At 38.2% G+C, this 23,433-nt stretch overlaps 2 protein-coding genes across 3 annotated transcripts; one reads left to right on the top strand and one right to left on the bottom strand.

Annotated features, from left to right (window-relative positions):
* Positions 1-437: 437 nt before the first annotated feature.
* Positions 438-6,081, bottom strand: LOC127439567 (CCN family member 1-like). Of its 2 annotated transcripts, none has more exons than XM_051695730.1 (5): positions 5,483-6,081; positions 4,619-4,832; positions 3,135-3,485; positions 1,960-2,162; positions 438-1,693 (listed from the first exon to the last, which is right to left on the bottom strand). In XM_051695730.1, the coding sequence occupies exons 1-5, from the start codon at positions 5,555-5,557 to the stop codon at positions 1,382-1,384; spliced, it is 1,155 nt and encodes a 384-aa protein (XP_051551690.1). In that variant the 5' UTR covers positions 5,558-6,081; the 3' UTR covers positions 438-1,381. The 2 variants fall into 2 exon arrangements, with proteins under 2 accessions (XP_051551690.1, XP_051551689.1); XM_051695729.1 differs by having other exon boundaries at positions 1,960-2,177.
* A 15,302-nt stretch (positions 6,082-21,383) lies between these two features.
* LOC127436780 (DNA polymerase epsilon subunit 3-like) lies at positions 21,384-23,407 on the top strand. Its single transcript, XM_051691155.1, has 4 exons — positions 21,384-21,979; positions 22,382-22,467; positions 22,553-22,671; positions 22,862-23,407. The coding sequence occupies exons 1-4, from the start codon at positions 21,914-21,916 to the stop codon at positions 23,014-23,016; spliced, it is 426 nt and encodes a 141-aa protein (XP_051547115.1). The 5' UTR covers positions 21,384-21,913; the 3' UTR covers positions 23,017-23,407.
* Positions 23,408-23,433: the final 26 nt, after the last annotated feature.

Genomic DNA, 23,433 nt, shown 5'->3' on the forward strand with positions numbered 1-23,433 from the left:
AAAATAGAGTGCCATATCACTTAACCTCTTACATTTCTCCCATTCGTCTAATATAGGCCTATATCCCTGTATGGCTTCTGCTATAAAAAGCAAATCTGGAGAATGAAAATATGGCCCCACTTGAATGACAAAGCAGACTATAACACATTGAGCATCATACATATTGACCTAGCAGTGCATATGAAGGTGAACATATCAATAAACATATTACAGTTATGACAGATCATTATTATGATGATTGAGAATACAATTGCCCAAACAGCATTATTGTAAATGCATTTTTCTAATATTTGTTTGTAATGTTGAAGCCTGGAATGCTATGCAAGCTTAACAAGTAGTCTAGAAAAACTCAACAAATTTTATCATATTTAATTTCTTTGAATCATTGAAGGTTTTTGCACCTTGAAAGTCTCAGGCGGCAAACATTCCTAGTTCCCACAAAAGTCCCACAAAGACCACAAAGCCAAAACTCTAACAGGTACATTTTATTTACAAAAAGAAACTCATTTTAAATATGAAAAAATATTTGTTATTCACCTCAAAAAAAACTTGAGGATATGACACTTCATAATAAATGAAGTTTGGATAAATATTAGACAAGGAAAACTCACTCAAATCAGATATGTACACGTGGATTGATACATTACATAATTACAGTATGTACAATAAATCTGGCTTTATGAATACAATTGAGATGTCAGTGTATCCAATACTGAATTATGGTGTGAAATGTTAAAAACAAAAATTGTCAGGGGGCCTGGGTAGCTCAGTGGTAAAAGAGGCTGGCTACCACCCCTGGCGTTCGCTAGTTCGCTAGTGCTGAGTGACTCCAGCCAGGTCTCCTAAGCAACCAAATTGGCCCGGTTGCTAGGGAGGGTAGAGTCACATGGGGTAACCTCCTCGTGGTCGCTATAATGTGGTTCGTTCTCGGTAGGGCGCGTGGTGAGTTGAGCGCGGATGCCGCGGTGGATAGAGGGAAGCCTCCGCACGTGCTATGTCTCCATGGCAACGCGTTCAACAAGCCACGTGATAAGATGCGCGGGTTGATGGTCTCAGACGCGGAGGCAACTGGGATTCATCCTCCGCCACCCGGATTGAGGCGAATCACTATGCGACAACGAGGACTTAAAAGCACACTGGGAATTGGGCATTCCAAATTGGGTGAAAAAAAAAAAAAACTGTCTTCTATCAAACCAAATAAAGTCTTATGTCCTTTGACCATACATCCTCTGTAAGATAAAACCGCAATGCCAATGATATAAACTTATATATAAAGCCCTGTTTTGATGGGTGCAGAACTAAAAAGTTTCCACAGAAAGACTGTGTACAGCAGATCCATAGAAAAGTCAGAATACCATATGTGTAAGTTCTTAAACTAATATCAGTGTGTGTATGTGTGGATATCATTTGGCAGATTGAACAACTCTGCTTGTGATGACAGGCCTTCTCTGTTGTTTCTTTGACTGCAGTTGCAACGCTGTATCCACATGACATTGCGGGTAAAGTCCTCTTGTTCTGGCCCAGGACAGTGAAAGTGTAGACGAACTGTACGTGTCACAGAGGGAATGCAGAGACGACCGTCTGAGCAGGAGCCACATGAACGAGGCCGGTAACGGCGAGCAGTGAAGCAACCTACAAATGTGATTTTCACAGGTTTCTGTGGCCGTGTGGTCCTTTGACACTTCTTCCCTTTCTGAGTAAGAGGAAGTGAATGGATGTTAAAGGGATAGTTCACCCAAAAATTAAAATTCTGTTATCATTTATTCACCCTCATGTTGTTCCAAACCTGTTTGACTTAGGGATTGCCAGAATGTTAGCCTCAGTCACTGTTCACTTTCATTGTATGGAAAAAAAGATGCGATGAAAGTAAATGTTGACTGAGGCTTACTGCCTACACAGCATTCCAAGAAAGTTTTAAATCACACTACCTCAGATACAGATTCTAATGCAGCTGCTTACCTTCAGTGATGGTGCAAGGTTGCCGCCACACTCTCGGATCTGACAGAGCCTAGTTTCCATGACGAGCCGGCACTCAGCATTACTATTAGTTACACGGCTGGATACACCCATTCCACAGGTGGTTGAGCATGGGGACCAATCAGTGACCTGCAGGAAGCAGGTGGATGGAAGGATGGCTTGGGACTTTGAGGATGAAATCCACTCTGAAGATACAGCAACTGAGATAAAGTAAGAATATGTTTGTTGAGTTAGTAATTCCTGACCTATAGGCATGCAGATGTATACAGTCATGCAATGCAAAGTGCTGTAAGTTTATTCACTGTATTTAAGTGTTCAGGTAAAGTGTACATACAGCATAGCCTGCTTCTCATTAATGATGCACAGCTAGTGTAACTGGTCCTACTCGAGCCACTCCGAGTGGGTTTCGAACTGGCATCTCCGGCATGGAAGGCGGGCGTGCTAATGAGGATGCTAAAGGCTACAGCCTATAGCGTCAGTGGCTACTGCACCTCTTGAGGCCAGGGGAGTGAGGTTTACACACTGTACAGCTACCTACCAGCTGGCTCCCGTTTCACAAGCTACTATCAAACTGTTTAAGACATTTGTTTCTTTATTTAAAGTCTTTTGATGTCACTTATAAAGGCAGACAGCATCACAGCAGCATGATCACTCAGGAAGTCAGCATGTTGTTTCCGAGAGTTTCAGTACCCTATGATCGGCCTCATTATGCAGACTCACCTACAAGCGGCATCTCCTATCAGACATTTTTGCATTGGCCCCATTGTGTTTGCCTTCCCCTGTTGCACGATCAGAAGTGCATTGTGTCAGCAGGGTGGGAGACGCGTTCGCATAATCAGTGATGGTTCAGTTTCGGTTTGGGATGTGGGTTGAGGGGTACAGTTTATCAAATGTGCATTTCTCTTCACTATATTACAGCTTTTACAGCTGAAAACAATTGCTTCACAATCTCCAGGCTGCAGCAATACGTACTTGTGAAAATGGAACTCTCACGTGCCGATACACCCAACAACAGTTACCGATTTTGCATTTTCGGTAAGCACTGACCGATTTTTAGCTAAAGAAAAGTCAACCTGTTGTTTTCAATTTCACTGTGAGACTAGTCTGATCAAAACATACAATTTAATAGTAAGTTCTTGCCCAAGTTATTCTGTTACCTTGATAAGGGTCTCCTGCACTGCTGTCCCAAGAAGTAGGCAGAGCTACAAGCAACTCGTTGCCAGTGAGGTCAGTGTGTTCTAGTAGTGGATGCATGTTAAGCACCGGATCCTCCTCAGCGATGCGATTGTCATCATCACACACCCACTCCTGACAGCAGTGCCCAGGCAGCTTGGTGAGCCGATGGCGGGAACAGCGTCCATCCGGTAGAGAGACGCGGTGTGGACAAAGCGGAATGCAACCCACGACTCCATCAACACAAGTGCACTGGTGCTCGCAGGTTGGTTGAAAGTCCTCACCGTGCTGATACACCCGTCCATCCAGCTCGCACGGACGACCGTGAGTCTCCGCTAGACGGCAGAATCGACAGTAGTGCCATATTTAATTTTTGACGGTAATGAAAACGAGGCTGTAAGGAATAGACTTACAATCTCTTCAGTAGGTTGTACTGCAGTTTTAAGTGTTTTGGATCATTCCGCTGTCAAAGCCTTGAAATAATGTACATCTTTCCAAGAAATATAATTTGACAAAAAACACCAGAACATTAGATGTGATGTTGGAGCTTTATACAGTTTTATACAGTGTATGCCACTGAAGAGGCTAGTCTAGTCCTTGTTTCACTCACGACAAAAATCAAATATGGTACTATTCTGAATAAAGCCAATAGAGCTGTTTAATTTTCAACCTATGGGTTCCCTCTGGATTTTCCTATAGGTTTTTTTTTTTTTTTTTTTTTTTTCAATTTATGAGTAAAGTACATATGCGTCTTTGGTAGCCAGTACTTGAAAATACTTGGACATTTTGTTGTACAACATAAATTACACACAGTCATACCTCAAACATGAAATTTGAAGCGGGCGTGTTTAAAAAAAAAAAAAAGTATGTTGCTATCAAGTTGCAAAATAAGGACTACAATGTTTTTCCGTTTCGTCAGCTACGTACAGTCACATGCTTATGGTAGTTGTAGTCCTTATTTAGCAACTTGTTAGCAACATACTTTTTTTTTTTTTTTAAACACGGCCGCTTCAAATTTCATGTTTGAGGTATGACTGTGTGTAATTTATGTTGTAGAACAAAACATGCAAGAATCTTCAAGTAATGTTTACCAAAGACCAAATTTTACTCAGAAATTGAAAAACACCATTATAAAAACCCATAGGAAATTCCAGAGGGAACCCATGGTGAACTAGCCTTAAGGGTTTCCCAACAATTTGATGTCACGGTTGAACAGCTGTTTCAGGATGGCAAGTATTGGGCGCAAAATGTAAAATATTTTACAAAAAAAGTGGCAGAATTTTCCCAGATACTCTCAAATAGATGTTTTTAATAGTGCAGTTTTCAAATGTTTCACTTTTATACATCTGTTGCTTCATAAATAAATACAAATATAAATGTAAACCTTTCATTTAAATATAAACGTTTAATCTAAATGTAAATCTTAAATATACTGTAAATCTAAATGTAAAATTGAAGATTTCCTTACCTCTACACAAGCCCCTCTCAGGGTTTCGTTCGGCCCCTAGGTGGCACCGCAGTCCTTTGATATGGTCGCAAGGCTCAGCAGGGCTACAGTCTTGGTTAAACTGTCTGGCACAGACCCGACAGCACCCACATGAGTCCAGAACCGAACTGACACCAGGAGGACACGAGGGGGACGAGGAGGGACAAGAGCACTTCAGTGGACAACCACCCTGCACCTGAGAAAAGACAGAATGAGTGAATGTGGAAAGGACTGCTGATAGAATGCACTGCCTATTATTTAAGATAAGTTTTCCTTTCATCTCAGAAATCAAGGGAAAATATGTTTCTCTCACTTAAGAATTTAGGGAAGAGTTTAAAATGCCATCATTTTGTAATAAAGTGGATGATTTAATGGGTTATTGCAGTAACCCCCTTCGCCACTTTATAGTCGATATAAATCTCAATATTAGACCATATATAAAAATAGTACTTGCACTGTGAGCCAAAGCCTGACACAAATCAGGTGAAAATGCAAATCCATAGCCTTTTATCTCTAAACGAAACTGTAACAGAAGCTTATCGTGAAAAATGACCTCATGATAAAGGAACTTTTATCCTACTCCATATCACAAAGTGCAAAACTATGTTTAACTAATAAAGGATTAAATGTCATTCTCTAAATTATTGATTAATGACGGTCTAAAATAAAGATAATATCGTTTTATAGATTGTATAGTTACATTTTAGTTTTTGAAAGAAGGTCACAATGCTTTAAATAATATCATATAATTCATATAGTGAATATAGAACATTTGGTGAGCAGGAATGACATATTTAAAAAAAAAACAAAACATTAAAACCATCACATAAAGCACACAGCACTCACCTCCACAGCGACCCATGACAGCAGCACCAGAGTGAAGAAATGTCCTTGCCTCAGTATGGTCCTCAAAGTTGACATAGTTTTATCCAAGACTGAAGGGGATTCAGTGTGTTCCCTTCAATTAAGTTATAAAGTGACTTTTAAAGGCAGCAATGTAATGTTTCAGAAATTCAAAGAGTGCTTTTTATTTTTGAGCTTCTCTGCATCAGTCAGTTCAAAAGGGATTGGATGGTCTAATATGTAGTCCTGCAATCCACACTCAACACTTACTCTTGAAGTCTATTTATGAGTTGGTGAAAAAAAAAACATAAAACTGTAAAGCTCTGCTCCTCTTGATTCCCTTAGTGACTGCCACTTTTATAGACAGTTGTGCACAGCCCCCTGTGACATCATGTCCACACACACACACACACACACACACACACACACACACACACACACACATATTTTCATCCTCCACCCTCAGACACACACACATTTTAAAGATTTGGCAGAACATTTTAGACATAGACCTCAATACAACTAAAACTGTTCAGGGATGGAGAAAACAAAATAACATTTTAATGGTTTTAATTCACAGCCTTTGTCCCTTGTAGTTAACAGTTAGAATAATTAATGATTGAAATAAACATCTGAAGATAGATAGATAGATGGATGGATGGATGGACCGATTGATTGATTCAGTATTAGTGAAAGCTAGAGTCAGTGGCGGTTCTGGCTTACTTGGTGCCCTAGGCGAGATCCGACGTGGCACCCCCTTAACTTCTATCATCATTTAATTACCCTCATGACATCCCAGATGTGTATGACATTCTTTCTTCTGCTGAACACAAATGAAAACATTTTTAGAAGAATATCCCAGCTTTGTAGGTCCATACAATGCAAGTAAATGTTGGTTAGAAATTTGAAGCTACAAAAATCACATAAAGGCAGCATAAAAATAGTCCATAAGACTCCAGTTGTTAAATCCATGTCTTCAGAAGCGATATAATAGGTGTGGATGAGAAACAGATAAATATGTATGTAATTTTTTTTACTCTATATCTCCACTTTCACATCTTAAAGTCACATGCGATGCCTGTTTAGTTTCACTTTCAGATCTGAAAGTGAATGTGGAGATTTAGAGTAAAAAGGGATTATCAATCTATTTCTCACCCACACCTATCATATCACTTCTAAAGACATAGATTTAACCACTGGAGTCTAATGGATTACTTTTAATCCTTTATGTGCTTTTTGGAGCTTCAATGTTCTGGCCAACATTCACTTGCATTGTATGGACATACAAAGCTGAAATATTCTTCTAAAAATCTTCATTTGCATTCTGCAAAAGAAAGAAAGCCATGTTTCTAGAATGGCATGAGGGTGAGTAAATGATGAGAGAATTTTCATTTTTGGGTATAACTAGACAATGAATATAGAAATGAAGTACCTATATACGTATATATATATGGCAAATTATATTAACATGTACATTATATATACAGACCTTAAACTGCGCAATTAAATTATAGTCAATAAATAAAGATCAATGACTTTGTCAAATCTGCCCAGCAATCACATGGTTGATACTTATTTTCTCAAGAGTTGATCCTGTGTCACGGTGTACCTATACTGTTGATTATGGTTATCTTACGTTTGTTCAGAATGTAAGAATGCATTATGAACATCTATAATCCTAAGGCTGAGTAGCCTGTCAGGAATAACTCAGGGCACCTTTCCCCCATCGTGATCTTGCGAGCTCTGTGCGGGGGCTGAGCGGCATGATTTGGGGCACCTCTCTCCCAGCGATCTTGCGAGCTCGGGGCGGGGTGGCACGATTTGGGGCACCTTTCACCCATCATGAGCCAGGGGCGGGGTGGCACAATTCGGGGCACCTTTCTCCCATTGCAAACTTGCGAGCTCTGTGCAGGGGCGATCGATCAGTTACCCTGTTGTGCCGCTCCAGAGAGCGTTGGGCGCCTGCCTATATCACCTATGCCAGGATCCGCTATTGGCTAGAGTAGCAAGAGATTGCAATGTTTTTGAGCCTGATTTCAGGAAATGGGTCTGTTATGAAATACAGGAAAGGTGCTCTAGCTCATTTTGGTCAGAGGACAGTCCATTCACACACAAACACACACACTCAAACTGAGCAATCCCTCTCACCTCCATTGCAGACAGCACAGACAGTATATCAGACGGCACTTGCTTTCACCGCAGCGGCGGTGAGACATCACACATACATGGCACATAGCTACCGGCCTGTTCAATGACGTACTGCATCCACTTTTGAAATCTGAGCAAGAGAGAAGGAAAGAGAGGAAAATTGAATTTATATGTAAAGCTTTTGATTTATGTATTTTTCATTCTTTGAAAAGTGTTTTCCTTCTGGAGCTTTTCATTCATATATCTGAGCAAAGTGATAGTTCAGCTTATGTGTGAACTGTATGTGAGAATGAGGAACTGAAGGCTAGAGTCGCTGGAATGACATTCCAGTGATGATGCACAGTGCCATCTCTAAAGAGTCAGAGTTGAAGGCTGATGGAGATTAGTCAATGAAAATGGTTGTAATGACTGATAAAAGGGTCATATCCCATGATGGAAATCTGCAAGTGCAGTGAGACACTTAACAGGCGAATTATGTACACAGCTAGAACGACTTGTGCATTTGTGGCACCATGAAGCTGCTCGGTGGAACTCAATACACAATTATGAGACCAAAAATGGTAAGAAAACAGTTATAGAAGTTATTTGATTCTTTTGTCTTACAAATGGTCAATCCCATGCTTGTTAATACTGTTTGATCATACCTCTTGGGGTATTGTGGGGAAAGCTTCTTTAGTCTCTCTCTTATTCTGGTTCACCACAAGTCACAAAAATCTAAATAAAGCTCTTCCCCAAATGTACAATAATATAAAATAAGTAATAATCACTGATCATAAAACAAAAAATTAGATCAGGTGAATTAGGGTAAATTTATGACATTTTTTGTACTTCCAACTTTTACAATTTACTGTAATGTCACTCTAACAGACTGGCATGTGATGGAGCAACCACAGTTTAAGTAACTCAGATCACCTTAATTCACACTATTTGATTACACCATTTGATTACATTAACACCGACTTCTAACTATGTTTTGGTTTGTCTATTTATCAGACTAAACAGATGGCCACCCTAAATGCTAAAGTAAGAAAAAGTAAAGATAATTTCACTGAGCAGATGCTGACTAATGTCTGAAACAGCTGACAAGCATTGCCAGAAGCAGTTTATTGAGGGATCAGCTCTGTACATTAGCAAGAGAAATATATCAAAACTGCACAGTGGGAAATCAGTGTGTGTATATTTGTCTGTCTGCATGGGGACAGAATAATTAAAGTCTTTCCTAAAAATAGAAGTAAGAAGCATTAGAGAATTAACTAACTAATAAACTAATACCATGGTAACACTTGGACTTTTCAGACAGAGTCTATAAAGCAGTGGAAACAACATCTGCTGAAATCCAAACAATCTCAAAACAGTATAAATCAAAAATAATTTTCAAAAATTAGTTTTAATATAAGCTTTCTGAAAGGATGTTACCCTTGGTTGTTAATGTGGATCAAGTACTGAGAACTCTTTATGCAGACATACAGTGTACAGTTGTGCTCAAAAGTTTGCATACCCTGGCAGAAATTGTGAAATTTTGGCATTGATTTTGAAAATATGACTGATCATGCAAAAAAGTTCTGGAAAAAGACGGAGTCGTTGTTTTTCTAGGAGCACAATACAACGATACTTGAACAAAAATGAGCTGCATGGCCGAGTTTCAGAAAGAAGCCAATGCCACAAAAAAGCCCGGTTACAATATTCCCGACAACACCTTGACACGCCTCACAGCTTCTGGCACACTGTAATTTGGAGTGACGAGACCAAAATAGAGCTTTATGGTCACAACCATAAGCGCTATGTTTGGAGAGGGGTCAACAAGTATTGTGCTCCTTGAAACAAGCACACCGTCTTTTTCCAGATCAGCCTGTATTTCTCCTGAGGTTACCTGTGGGTTTTTCTTTGTATCCCGAACAATTCTTCTGGCAGTTGTGGCTGAAATCTTTCTTGGTCTACCTGACCTTGGCTTGGTATCAAGAGATCCCCGAAATTTCCACTTCTTAATAATTTATTGAACAGTACTGACTGGCATTTTCAAGGCTTTGGATATCTTTTTATATCCTTTTCCATCTTTATAAAGTTCCATTACCTTGTTACGCAGGTCTTTTGACAGTTCTTTTCTGCTCCCCATGGCTCAGTATCTAGCCTGCTCAGTGCATCCACGTGAGAGCTAACAAACTCATTGACTATTTATACACAGACACTAATTGCAATTTAGAAAAGCCACAGGTGTGGGAAATTAACCTTTAATTGCCATTTAAACCTGTGTGTGTGTCATCTTGTGTGTCTGTAACAAGGCCAAACATTCAAGGGTATGTAAACTTGATCAGGGCCATTTGGGTGATTTCTGTTATCATTATGATTTTAAAAGGAGCCAAACAACTATGTGATAATAAATGGCTTCATATGATCACTATCCTTAAATAAAAGACAGTATTTTTTTGTATGATCAGTCATATTTTCAAAATCAATGCCAAAATTTCACAATTTCTGCCAGGGTATGCAAACTTTTGAGCACAACTGTATGTGTATATTTATGAATGTCTGTGTACACACCGTCTCTGATTGAGAGATGGAGCAAGTAAATGAGAGAGAATCTGGTGGGAATCAGAGTGTATTTGTGCCCATGATGCTTTTCAGTTTTGTTTTATGATGCCACAACCATGGACTTATTTGTGAATATGTATACATTGTGTTGGAGTCCACGTTCTGCATCTCCTTTAAAAACTGTGTTCCTGGAAAGAATCCCCCTCACACACGCATGAGATGGAAAAAACTACACCACAAGTGCCAAAATTAACTCCCCAAATATGTATCTTTCTTCTCTGTGCATCCGTTTTTCAACACAAACTCGTCTTGTATCAATAACACCTCTTTTATGATATTGTTCAGAGGGCAGCTGATGTGGAAAATATGCCACTCTCAGGCCAACATAATCAAACAGACCGTTTACCCCTTGATGCGTCAAAAACTGGCAAGGAATACCAGGCATGGTTTGAAACAATGTTAGCGGATACCAAGGATACCTCAGGGATATTCATGAGAGCGTTTACAGGATTTGATGATTCACTTAAGAATGCTCCGTCATAAATCATAGCGGGGAAATGGTAGAGCAGTGGATATGAATTATTTTTGTATTTGAGATTTTGCAATTTGGCAGCAGGGTTACAGTATGTTAGGTCTAGAAATGTAGACTCAACAGGAACTCAAACAACCCGTTGTGTGTATGCGTACGTGTATGTATTTGTGTGTGCACATTCTTGTCTGGGTATTTGGAGATTCTTCCAATTTCCATTTAAAGCTAATGTTAATTTTTCAAAGTAAAATTTCTTACTTGTTTCCTACCTTAATATGTGGTTAAGTGCAAATAAGCCATTTGTAGGTGGATTTCACATAAAAGTGTAGCAATTTGGCTCTGTGGCACTATCAAAACATTGCTGTTTTTTGACTGGCCCGTTCGTGAATTTCCGAAACATAGGATGGCAAGAAGAGTCAAAAGCGATCTTATTAGACAGTTCAGTAATATTAAACAGGAAAGTGTTCCCTGATTGGTCAGAGTAACAATGACCCAACCCTAAACCTAACCCTAACAAATTAGGTAGCGCCTTATTCATAAATACTGTAGAAATGACTCTTCCCTTGCAATCCTACGTTTCGGAATTCTGCTTCCCATCCTGCCTGACACAGCAACATTGACTGAGTTTGGGGCGGGACTATCTGTTTGTTCTGGACTTTGTATGAAAACAGTGATTATTTTTGCAATTCCGTTTGGTGTCGCTAGTGGCGCAGAAATTACATACTTCAGATTTAACTTGCAGCACTCCTGGAATGAGTGAAGGTCAGTTTTTCAGAGTGTTTGTATGTGTGCTCCTATGTGTATGCACAAGTACATAAGATTCAGTGTGTGTCGTAGCCCACTTGTGTGTGATGGATAGAGAAGTTCAGGTGCTGTCTGACCTTACACTGGCTGGTCTGTATTCAGCGCTCGGTGTGCTCTGACAGGCTCATGCATCATCACAGAGCCGCTTTTGTTTGTTTGCCTCTGATGAGCCCTGTGTCCAATGTGTACAGAACATCCCCGCTTTTTCCACTGCCAGTGCTGTGCAAAAAGACATCCCTCAAATGACGTCTGTTTAGAATGCTTCATTTCATTTCAAAACTGCTACATTGATCATAATATTTTTGAGCCAAGGTCCATTTCTGGAGTATTTCCTCAGAAGAGATGCCTTCAGTATGAAAGCAAAATGAGGGATTATTTATATTAAGTACTGCTAAGTAAAGTCCTGGTACTTTAATTTGAATGGAAAAGCAGCATTCTGCATGCTAACATTTAGTATTTCAGCACTGTGACATTTCACATGCATGACACCAATTATGCCAACAACGTATGTGGTCATGGAAGCGACCTAAATGGCTTTTCTTTATCGGGGTAATGTAAACACATTCTTACTGGCTTATCCAATGTGCTCAAGCGTTGTGCACATGCCTGTATAAGTTTAATGTAAACATGGTTTTCTTGCGTAATCTGATTTTTTTTCTTGCGTTATTTTGATTTTAGGTAGTTATTAACGTATTGGTGTGACTGTGTACTCAACACAATGTTTTTATCACTCTGCAAATGGTTGATCCTGCTTTGGTTTCATTTGTAACTGTTTTCTTTAGTGGAGCAAAAGTAGACAAAATAACTGACCATATTGTGTCTAAAATGTAAGTCACTCAACATTAGCTTCTTGTTTATGGAACTGTTTTATAAAAGCACTCGCAATCATGCTGTTATACTAAAAATCATAATGGCTGTGATTAAGGCCGAATCACAGCCTTGCTGATATTCAGTAAAACGGCACTCTTTCTCATGTTATGTTGCTTAGATAGTTTTCTTTTTTTTTTTTTTTACTTTCATCTGGATAAATATATTTGCTGCATATGCCTAACCACATAATGATTATCAGCTGTGTCCTAGCTGGGGTGAGCACGTGTTATCTTACAGCATAGCACTTCAGAGATAGAAAAAAAAGGCCAGTGTCTTAATGATCTGGGGCTTCACATCTGATCAAGTCCTTTGCATTGCAGTGTATGGCCCCTTAACCTCATAAATAGGTCAGAAGTTCAACCAGGTGAAGGTGGTGTTTTACACAGGTGTGTCTCAATGAGGTTCATTCAGACGTTCACTTCTCATCACTCACATGAGCTTTGAGAGCCTGTTATTCATTCACTTTGAGTTCCTTCATCCACTCAAAATGGAGGTGCTGACAGCCAAAGGGAGAGCATTACCACCCTCCTCCACTCCAATACACTGCCCAAACCTTCAACAACAAAACTGGCCTCTGTGAAAGACAAGATCTCCAGGTGTGCAGTAGATATGAAGTGTAATAGATGCATGGGTGAAGATGAAGACCCTGCTTAAGGGCAGATTAGAGGGAAAGTTGATGTAACTGTTGATGGTGCAGGGTGTACGCAGCTTGCAGGCAATGTTTTGGTTCTGCTCTTGAAAGCTAAAATATTTTGTTATGACAGCAAGGAACTATGGCTGGATAATGGATTTTATCGGTGCATAAAACTGGGTCGATCAAAGTAATTAATAATAAAAGAATGTAAACAGTTTCAAGAAAGGAGGTCCAACTTTGAGCATATCCAGAAGAATAACAGAGCATCAAGAGGGGGAATTATCACACTTAGGCATTTTAACTTGTATGTTTACAAGTATGCAGATGTATCTCTCATCCCTCTTCTATTTCCAGTTTGTATAAAGATTTTCAGAATGAAAAATGCCTGAACCTTTTACCCTTCTGAAAAGACCAGCTTAGACCAACATAAATTTCCATGCTGGACCAAGATGGTTTATGCAGGTTAGTGCTGGTTTGGTTCTGGCCTAGCAGATGGAGCGCCATCATAGCCATGTTGATCAACAGCAAGAAATGGTAGTCAACCAGCATGTTTTTTCTGATTAAGCTTGTTGACCAGGGGAGGCTTGCCAGTTTATCTAGTCAGGGGCCATTCACACCGACTGATTTTTTGCATGCTTCTGCACACTTCAATTTTATTAGTTTATCTACATGCACTAGACAGATGTTTTTGACTGCTGTGCAGCATCTCGCTCTTTTTTTGGCATTTTAGATGCTGTGTCAAGTTAAAAAGAACTTGTTAGGGACCAGCATCCAAAACACAGCATATGCTGATGACAAGTATTGCTGGTCTTTTCAATGAAGTATACTCATTAAAAGACTGTTTCCATTCATGAAAACACTGTTTTCCATTCAGACAGTAGTGACATGGTGAGTTTCTGATGTGGGTGAGAAAAAAGATTGTTACAATAAACAAAAGAAAGCTAATAATTTTCATGTATTTTGAATGATTTTAACAGCTGGCTGAGAATTGAACAAAATAAAACACAGGGAATCCAAACTAATATGAAAGGGATAGTTCACCCAAAAATGAAAATTTTCTCATCATTTACTCACCCTCATGCATTCCAGATGTGTATGACTTTCTTCAGCAGAACCCAAACAAAATTTTTTAGAAGAAAATCTCAGCTTTGTTGAACCATTCAATGCAAGTGGATGGTGATCAGCGCTTTAAAGCTTCAAAAAGCAAAGACAGTCATAGTAAAAGCAATCTGTACATCTTCAGTGGTTAAATTAATGTCTTCTTAAGCGATACGATCACTTTGGGTGAGAAACAGATCAATATAGAAGTCCTTTTCACTATAATTGTTTACTTTAGATCACTCTCCAATGCACGTCCATGAGGGGATCCAGTTCACGCTGCCTCTCGCATGATGTAAGCTGCAAGCTGGTATATTGAAATGAAAGCCAAACCAATAAAGCTTGTGAACAGCGTTCTCTTGTAAACAAATTGAGCTGCACTTCCATGTTGTATTGCGTCAGTTCTTGCATAAACACGCCAACACATTGGAGAGCGACCGGAAGTAAACAATTATAGTGAAAATGACTTATATATTGATCTGTTGGAATCTGTTGTGCTTTGGAATACATTAATTTAACCACTGGAGTCATATGGATTAATTTTACTATAACTGTCTGTGCTTTTTGGAGCTTTAAAGTGCTGATCACCATCCACTTGCATTGTATGGACCTACAGAGCTGAGATATTCTTAAAAAAATCTTCGTTTGTGTTTAGCAGAAGAAAATCTTACACATCTGGGAAGGCGTAAGGGTGAGTAAATTATGAGAGAATTTTCATTTTTGGGTGAACTAACCCTTTAAGTAAGACAAGCATCCAGGTGCACTATCAGAGTACACAAAAATCTACTTTAACACATAGAATGTATTTAGCTGAACCTGAGAACCACAGTCCTAACTTCACCTATTATATTATCTATTATAAGAAAAACTTAAATAAACAGGGTGATTGAAAAGTGTCATGCTCTGTAACTTGTATGTGGGTTGCCTAACAACATTCATCAAAAATTGTTTGGTAATTAGGCTACTTTTATAAGATGACTGAAACTCCTAAATACTTAATGAAAATGCAAATATACTGGTAAGCATAAACCATACATTAACACATACTTGCACACATTTATTAGAAATGCAGTGTGTTTAAACAACTTTGTGGTCATTCTTATGAAATAGCAGGGTGGCGTTCACAAATAGACCATTGAAGTCTCAAAATTGTCAACACAGAGTAAGACAACATTGCAACTGCATTCATGGATGTGAGGAAATTATCCTCATGGAAAAGGCAATGAATACATTAGACCAAAAATTTAGCAAAGGTTCTTTGACATAGTTTGTAAATATTGTGGAAATTTTTGAGCAAAATTTAGCTTTCAAAAACAGATTTAATGCTTTTGCTGAGGACCTACACCACCCTAGAAGTAGGATAACCTCTACTTGGAGGTTATAGTCCTTTGTCAAAGTACAGGTGTGAAGTAGTTAAGTTAATCAGAATAGTGCTTTCCAAGGTCAAATTCATGTGAGTTGGAAACATGAGGTGATGAAGTGAACCATATCTTTTTTAATCTTCTATGAGAAGTTTTCACAGAGCATAGATGAATGAGTCAAAATTCTGAAAAAGAGTAAAAAAACAAAACAAATCAAGGGCTGTTAATTCATCACTTCAAGTGGTTTAGGGCAATCAAAAGCACTGATCATCAGGATTGATTGATTGACTGCAAAATGTAACTAATCATGTGCAAAGCATTAGCAAATGGACAAGTCGTTTGCAAACTATTAATAATGTTCATAATTAACATTGATGTTTGTTCAGTAACAATGTTTCAATTAAACACTGTCCTCAACCACATACATTTCCCATAAATCTTAAAGGGATAGTTCACCAAAAAATGTGAATTATTTTGTCATTTACTCAACCTCATGTCATCCCAGATGCATATGACTTTCTTTCTTCCGGAAACAAACAAAGATTTTAGAAGAATATCTTAGCTCTGTTGGTCCTCACAATGCAAGTTAATGGTGACCAGAACTCATAAGGTCCAAAAAGGATAAAGGCAACATAAAAATAGTCCATAAGACTCCAGTGGTTAAATCCATGTCTTCAGAAGTGATATTATAGGTGTGGCTAAGAAACAGATCAATATTGAAGTCCTTTTTTACTATCACTCTCCACCTTTGACCAGCCTCAACCAGCAGTAGATTTACAGTTAAGAAAAGGACTTAAATATTGATCTGTTTCTCACTCACACCTATCATATTGCTTCAAAAGATATGGATTTAACCACTGGACCATTGGACTTTCAAAGTTCTGGTCACCATTCACTTGTGTTGTGAGGACCAACAGAGCTGAGATATTCTTCTAAAAATCTTTGTGTTCAGCAGAAAAAAGTCATACACATCTTGGATGGCATGAGGGTGAGTAAACGATGAGAACATTTTCATTTTTGGGTGAACTATACCTTTAACTACATGATGTACAGTTTTTAACCTTTTAAGGGACATTCTCTGCTATCTGCAGCCTAGAGATTTAGAAGAACAACCAGGTATCCACAACAGTCACTTCACTAATATAATTTCAGTACTTTAAATCTCAGATGTATTCCAATGCAAACTTATTTTAACCATATTTCAACCACGAGCCTTTGGGTGACCTCTTGAGAGATGCTTGTCTGTCTTGTATCTTCAAACAGAAGCAAACAAATGTCCAGACAGTGACTGCAGTATTTATTTGTTCTATTGGTGTCCTTTCCTGAGAACATATATTGGAGTGGGCTTGATGGATTTTCCTGTTTCTATTCAAACTTTTCTCAAATGAACCTTGAGAGGAAATTAATGAGACTAGGCAACTCAGACTTCCTATCCTTCCTTAGGAACTGTGACCTGTGGAAGTATGTGACTAGGAATTATAGTCATAATATGTGATGGCTGTTGGCCATGGTGGAAGGTGAGAATTAAAAAAAAAAAAAAAAAAAAAAGGTTGAAAAGGGGTCTGACACATGTGTCGTCTGTGAATGAACTGAAGAACACTTTTCAAGAAAACTTTCAGTGGAGCTCAGTAGAGTTTATTTTTTGAAGAAATTAAACGATTGGCCTACATACGGTATGTTTGGTTCGACACAGCCATAATTGTTATTCACTACCCACAGATCTCCTGTTTTTCTTTTTTCATTTTCTGGTTGGAAATTTTCATTTAATTGAAACCATTTTTTTTTTTTTTTTTTTGTGGTCTCAAATCTATGTCTACATTTGACCAAGCTTATACACATCACTATTTCTGTCTTGTACTTTCCCAATTCCCACAATGACACTGTATTAGTCATCTGAATTGATGGCACAATGAGTTTTATTGTGTATCTAGACATTCTAAAATGGCTTATTCTGCATGTACAACTTTTCAATTACAAATTTTTTGATACTTTTACAGACTCTTAGCTGAAGGCATGATCAAATGGTTAAAATCAATGGCAAGAAATTCCGTAGGCATCATCACCCTTAAAAATATCCTTTTATCGCTGTTCTTTATAGCACCCCTTCCACTACATAAAATAACACATCACATGGAGAAATTAGTTTAGTTAAGTAGCAGTTGAGAAACAGCTGCTACTTTTGTCCAGTGGGTGCTGAGGAGCTGATGGACAGCCAAAGGGTGTTCACACAAACAGGGAAAAGCTGACTTCATACCACTCAGTGGGAGCCAACACTAGGAAAATGAAAGAACCAAGGGAAGGCTTGATATTGTCAGTAGTTGAACTGGGAGTTAGTTTTCAAGTAGTGGTGCATCATGTTTTAGCAGTTATTTGGCTTGATGTTGAAAAGGTTGGTTAACATCTGAAAATTGCTTCAGGCCAGTAAATTAAATGTACATTAGTTTTCTGAAGCAATTTTAAGTTTACACTCAGTAAATGCTTTAAATCTGAATATAAGAATGTATGCCTCTTGAGCAAGTATGGCAACAGTGTCTTGGAGTTTAACCCCCTTTTTGTTTTCTGCCAGCACTGTGACTAAAAACAAAGTTTTGGTATTCTGAGTAACTTTGCAATAAGGCCTCTTTTATGAATATTTTGAAGCCAATATGAATTTACAGCAAACCACAAATGCTGCTCTATACTCCTCTATTATCTACCCCTCAGGGATAAATGGAATTCACCATGCTGCATTATATGGCTAATATGGAAATAAAATGTAGTCTAAATTACTTCAAGCAGCAAAGGAAATCAAATTGATATTCATAGTCAAATGCTGATGAAAATCACAGGTGTACACTATAGAGATGAATAGTAGAACTGCATCAGTAAGTGAACGTAGGTTGTCATACTTCACTCCACTTTGATTAAATTAATAAAATGTATTCCATCTCATTTTGAACTGAATGACACCCCAGCCAAGACAACTATAATGCCAACTAAAGCAGGTGTATTTGTGTATATATTTAATAGAAATAACATGGAAATGTGAATAGTCTCCATGCGGCAGAAAATAGTTGAGTCAAAATTAATCATTCTGAAAAGTTATAATTTGCGCTACTGGTATGTTTACAAAACTCTCTGCTGAAGTGGCCTGTTGCTATGGAGGTGACACATTCGCTTTGCTTAAATTACTGTAGAAGGAAAGCAAGAGGGCTTTTTACAGCAAGGAGAATGACTACTACGATAGGTCGTTGCAGTACTGTAAGCAAGTAATTAAATAGATATTTATCAAATTATTTTAACTGTATGCAAACAATTACTTGTTGCTTAAAGGGATAGTTCACTCAAAAATGAAAATTCTCTCATCTTTTGCTCACCCTCATGCTATCCCAGATGTGTATGACTTTCTTATGCAGAACACAAATAAAGATTTTTTAAAGAATATCTCAGCTCTGTAGGTCCAGTGCATGTGAATGGTGGCCAGAATTTTGAAGGTCCAAAAAGCACATAAAGGCAGTTTAAAGTAATCCATATGACACCAAAGAGTTAATTCACCCAAAAATGAACATTTTCTCATAATTTACTCACCCTCATGATATCCCAGGTGTGTATGACTTTCACCAGAAAAACATTTTAGCTTAGTATGTCCTTAAAATGTAAGTGGATGGTGAACTCCACCCCCTCGTGAAGCTTACCGGAAGTGATGGATTATAGTTTAAAAGTACTTAAATATTGATCGTATCGCTTTAGAAGACATTAATTTAACCACTGGAGTCATATCGATGACGTTTATACTGACTGTCTGTGATTTTTGGAGCTTCAAGAGTGAAATTAACATCCACTTGCGTTTTAAGGACCTACTGAGCTGATATATTTTTCTTCAAATGTGTTCTGCTGAAGAAAGAAAGCCATACACACATGGGATAGCATGAGGGTGAGTAAATGAGATAATTTTCATTTTTGGGTGAACTATCCCTTTAAATATTGATCTGTTTCTCTCCCTCACCTATCATATTGCTTCAGAAGATATGGATTTTACTACTGGAGTCATATGGATTACTTTTATGCTGCATTTATGTCCCTTTTGGACCTTCTGAGTTCTGGTCACCATTCACTTGCATTGTGAGGACCAACAGAGCTGAGATATTAATTTATATTTATATTTATATCTTCATTTGTATTCTGCAGAGGAAAGAAAGTCATTCACATCTGGGATGGCATGAGGGTGAGTAAACGATGAGAATTTTCATTTTTGGGTGAACTATCCATTTACTTATTAAAACCTCTAATCGATATTAGTAGTGACACCAGGGTGTTACTATAATACACTACCAAGATACCAAATCAATCAAAACAAGGTTTTAGTAGTCCTAAAATAAATGCTTTTAAAGTCTACCAAAGAATGGAATGTTGTGGTTTGTTTACTCTCTTTCCATACTTGACTAAAATTACATTTAAAAACATGAAATTACATTTATGGATACTTGGCAGTCAGATTTAGTGATCTTGTTAACTTTAGCAGTCTAAGAAGCCACTATTTTCCTTTGGAATTTTTAAATGTATTGTTGTTGCTGTTTTATACTAGTGATTCAAATGTGTGAGTTGTGTTGGGTTATTGGAAGATTAGATCATGTCCATGTTTTTTTAGGTGGAATCATTAAATTGAATTAGCTCCATAATTTTATTCCAACCACAAATTAACTTTAATGAACAGAAACTTCAAAACCGCTTAACAGACTCAGGAAAACTGCAACCAAGCCCATACAAAAAGTCAAAGTGGTCATAAAACATTTCTCACAACCTCTGACCTATCTGAATGACATCATCTGCTAGAGTTTGAAGAAAAATAATTAAACTTTACAAATCTTCATAAAAAGACAATATTATGTTAAATGTTAAGTGCTTTATGAGATAATATAAGAAACTAACCTCAAGACATTTGATGAACATCAAAGAAAAGGAAAAATGGTAATGAAAATGATTGGCCATTTACCACAGCTGAGGTTGACAATTGTATGGCAAATAATAAAATGCTAAAGCTGTGAAAAGACGCCACACCCCCGCCAGTTCTTCTTTATGGGTCTGTGTAGATTGCATTAGTGATGGAAAAATCCACACGCAATTTGGCATTAAATCCTGAAATACCATTTAAGGGGGACCACACATGGAGATGTTAAACTTCTCCTTTTACACTTATATCCACAAAAACAGGCTCCAGACAATCCTCTTCATTAGACATATAGGCCTACCCCGTTATCAATATTGTATCATTAAACAGTTAAACTGTTAATAAAATACATCCAGTTACATTAGATATGCTACGAAAAACCTCTCGCAAAATCGCCCGTTGCTTCTGGTCCTGCCAGTCAGAGAACCACATCAGTGTTTCACATTCATTCAGCATTACTCGCTCACAGCATTCATATGAAACATATGCCATAACTGGAGATGATTTGCGAACATCAACACTGTTCCAAACGCGTTCGCAAGAGCATGAAATTGCTGCAGTACATTCCGTATAGTTGTGCAGTTGCACTGAACTGCTACGTGACTGTTGCACACGCTCTGGAAAGCCCTGCTAATATGAAAATAAACACACTCAATGATTTATGAGGAATTATTTTGCGATAAGAGGAGCAGAGAGGCAGAATTCGATCAAGAAAAAGGTATTCACATTCAGTTTGTAATGCCTGGGGGTCCATTCTGACAGAGTTTACACTTCACAAGATCTAGCATGCAAATAAACGACACCGTTTGCCAGTTGTTCATTTAATTGTCATCCAAATGGTTCGTACTGAAAAGTGCCCTGAAACAATCATTTTGTTGTTATTTTTCGTTTTGATAAATCACGTCATTGTTTACTCACGATGAACAGTGTTTTTCTGTCCGTCTGCGCACATTTTTACTGGAGCGCCTTTTTTTTTTTTAAAGATACCGTGTCAAATAATAAATAAAAATAACTGTGTTAAACGCGCCTCGTAACACTTGCGTTCTGTTATAGGTGTTGTGTGAAGTTTTAGTTTTAGTTTTTCAGCGCAGATTGCGTTTGGTCTGAACGGCCCCTGTCAAAGAGACGGGTTTTGGACGCTTGCTATTGGTTGGCGGCATTAGTGACGTCAAATCAGAACGCGATGAGAGGTGAAAGGTGAACCGCAAGGGTTTGGATGAAGAAGCGGGCTGCAAAACAAACACACTAGCTTTTGTACAAATTATGTCGTTGCATTGAGTTGATTTAGGGACAAATAGTTCAGATATACATGAGGTAGCGATATTAGTTACTTAACGGGTTTCAATCGTTTTATATTGTAACTTTACTCTCAGATAAGTGAGACGGCTAGGCTAACCGTTTTCGCGGGAGCGAGGTGGTTCTGACTGACACACGGTCTAATCACACCGTGTGCCATCTCCGTTTTAGTTTACAAATTTCATTAAAAAAAAAAAAATCGTAGAGTGGACTTTCTTTTGTGTATATAGTCAGTGAGATGGCCGAGAGACCGGAGGACCTCAATCTTCCCAATGCTGTCATAACGCGGATTATGAAGGAGGCAGTAAGTATTGGCACGGCTACTTTTAGTTTTTACAGTTCGGTTTAATTACAGCATCTGAAAAGTATAATTCACTCAAAAGATAGTCATCGTTTACCCACCCTCATGTTTTTCGGGTTTTTTCCCCTGTGAAACAATAGATGTTAGACAATGTCAGTAACTCTTTCGTTGCACCTTTTCCCTCCAAAACTAATGAAAGTGAATAGTGACTCAAGCTGTCAGTCCCTATTCTGCTTATTTTAATATATATTAGACCACGTTTGTAACATGAGGTTGATTAAAATTGCATTAACATTTTTGGGTGAAATGTATTTTTAAATGTAAACCACCAAGTATATGACCATTGCCTCCAATAAGAAAAGCCAGTATTATGAAATGGGCTACTGGTGTCTTCCCTTTGATTAGTTGCCAGACGGAGTTAACGTGTCTAAGGAGGCAAGAAGAGCGATCTCTCAAGCAGCCAGTGTTTTCGTTCTCTATGCAACATCTTGGTAAGCCAATATTGAAGGCAAGTTGTTTTGGGTTATAAAATCCAAACTGCTACCTGCCCATGTGTAAATTCTTTTTGTGTGACAGCGCAAACAATTTTGCAATGAAGTCAAAAAGGAAGACACTTAGTGCTGGAGATGTGATGACAGCTATGGAGGAGATGGAGTTTGAGCGTTTCTTACAACCACTGCAGGAAGCACTTGAGGGTAAGTCATATATAATTAAGGGGGGGGGGGGGGGTATTTAGGCAAAATTCCGACATGCTACACTGAGTTATTTACATATTACCGAATAAACCATAAGATATATTGTGTAGCCAGTATGCCATGTTGCTGGACTGCTGAGGATAGAACAGCACAGGTTAATTTGTTTAAAGGCTGTACTTCTACTTGACAGCCTACAAGAAAGGTCAGAAAGGCAAGCAGCAAGCAGAGCAGAAACGCAAGGACAAGGAAAAGAATGGCACTGATGAGAATGACAAGAGTAGCTATGAAGAGGAAGATGAGCACATGGATGAGCAGGATGGAGGGGAAGAGGATGTGGAGAACTGAGGCACAGCAGGATTGTTTCATTTGCTCAATCTGTCCTGGTTTCTATCAACCAACTATAATGATAGTAACTTCCACTTTAGTAGTGGGAAAAGGATAAGGTGGCACTTAGTTTGGACAAAGCCCATGGTACGGAATACGGTTTCACTCGAGTGGATTTAAATGGATTAAAGGCAGCAGCCACAAATGATATGCTGAAGCTTGTTGTACATCCAGTTATTAGATAGTTGTATTAACTCAAACAGTTATGGAATATTTAACCACATGTAACCTTTTTCCAAGAGAGTTTTAATTTTATTTTCAGTAATTTCTCTTTAAAATCATACAGAAAGAGTTCCTGAATTCTCTCAAATGTCCCTTATTAACTCACTTTAAGTGTTAAAGCATAAAAAGCTTTAAATACAACGAACCAACTGAAAA

Source organism: Myxocyprinus asiaticus, chromosome 4 (genome assembly GCF_019703515.2).
Source record: "Myxocyprinus asiaticus isolate MX2 ecotype Aquarium Trade chromosome 4, UBuf_Myxa_2, whole genome shotgun sequence".
NCBI classification, from domain to species: domain Eukaryota; kingdom Metazoa; phylum Chordata; class Actinopteri; order Cypriniformes; family Catostomidae; genus Myxocyprinus; species Myxocyprinus asiaticus.

Excerpts from the sequence above, each read along its gene's own strand:
- LOC127439567 (XM_051695729.1), bottom strand. The coding sequence starts at position 5,557 with ATGTCAACTTTGAGGACCATACTGAGGCAAGGACATTTCTTCACTCTG. Across the intron at positions 4,833-5,482 it reads TGTCATGGGTCGCTGTGGAG|GTGCAGGGTGGTTGTCCACT; the intron begins GTGAGTGCTGTG and ends GTCTTTTCTCAG. Across the intron at positions 3,486-4,618 it reads TGAGAGGGGCTTGTGTAGAG|CGGAGACTCACGGTCGTCCG; the intron begins GTAAGGAAATCT and ends TCTGCCGTCTAG.
- LOC127436780 (XM_051691155.1), top strand. The coding sequence starts at position 21,914 with ATGGCCGAGAGACCGGAGGACCTCAATCTTCCCAATGCTGTCATAACG. Across the intron at positions 22,468-22,552 it reads GTTCTCTATGCAACATCTTG|CGCAAACAATTTTGCAATGA; the intron begins GTAAGCCAATAT and ends TTTGTGTGACAG. Across the intron at positions 22,672-22,861 it reads ACTGCAGGAAGCACTTGAGG|CCTACAAGAAAGGTCAGAAA; the intron begins GTAAGTCATATA and ends TCTACTTGACAG.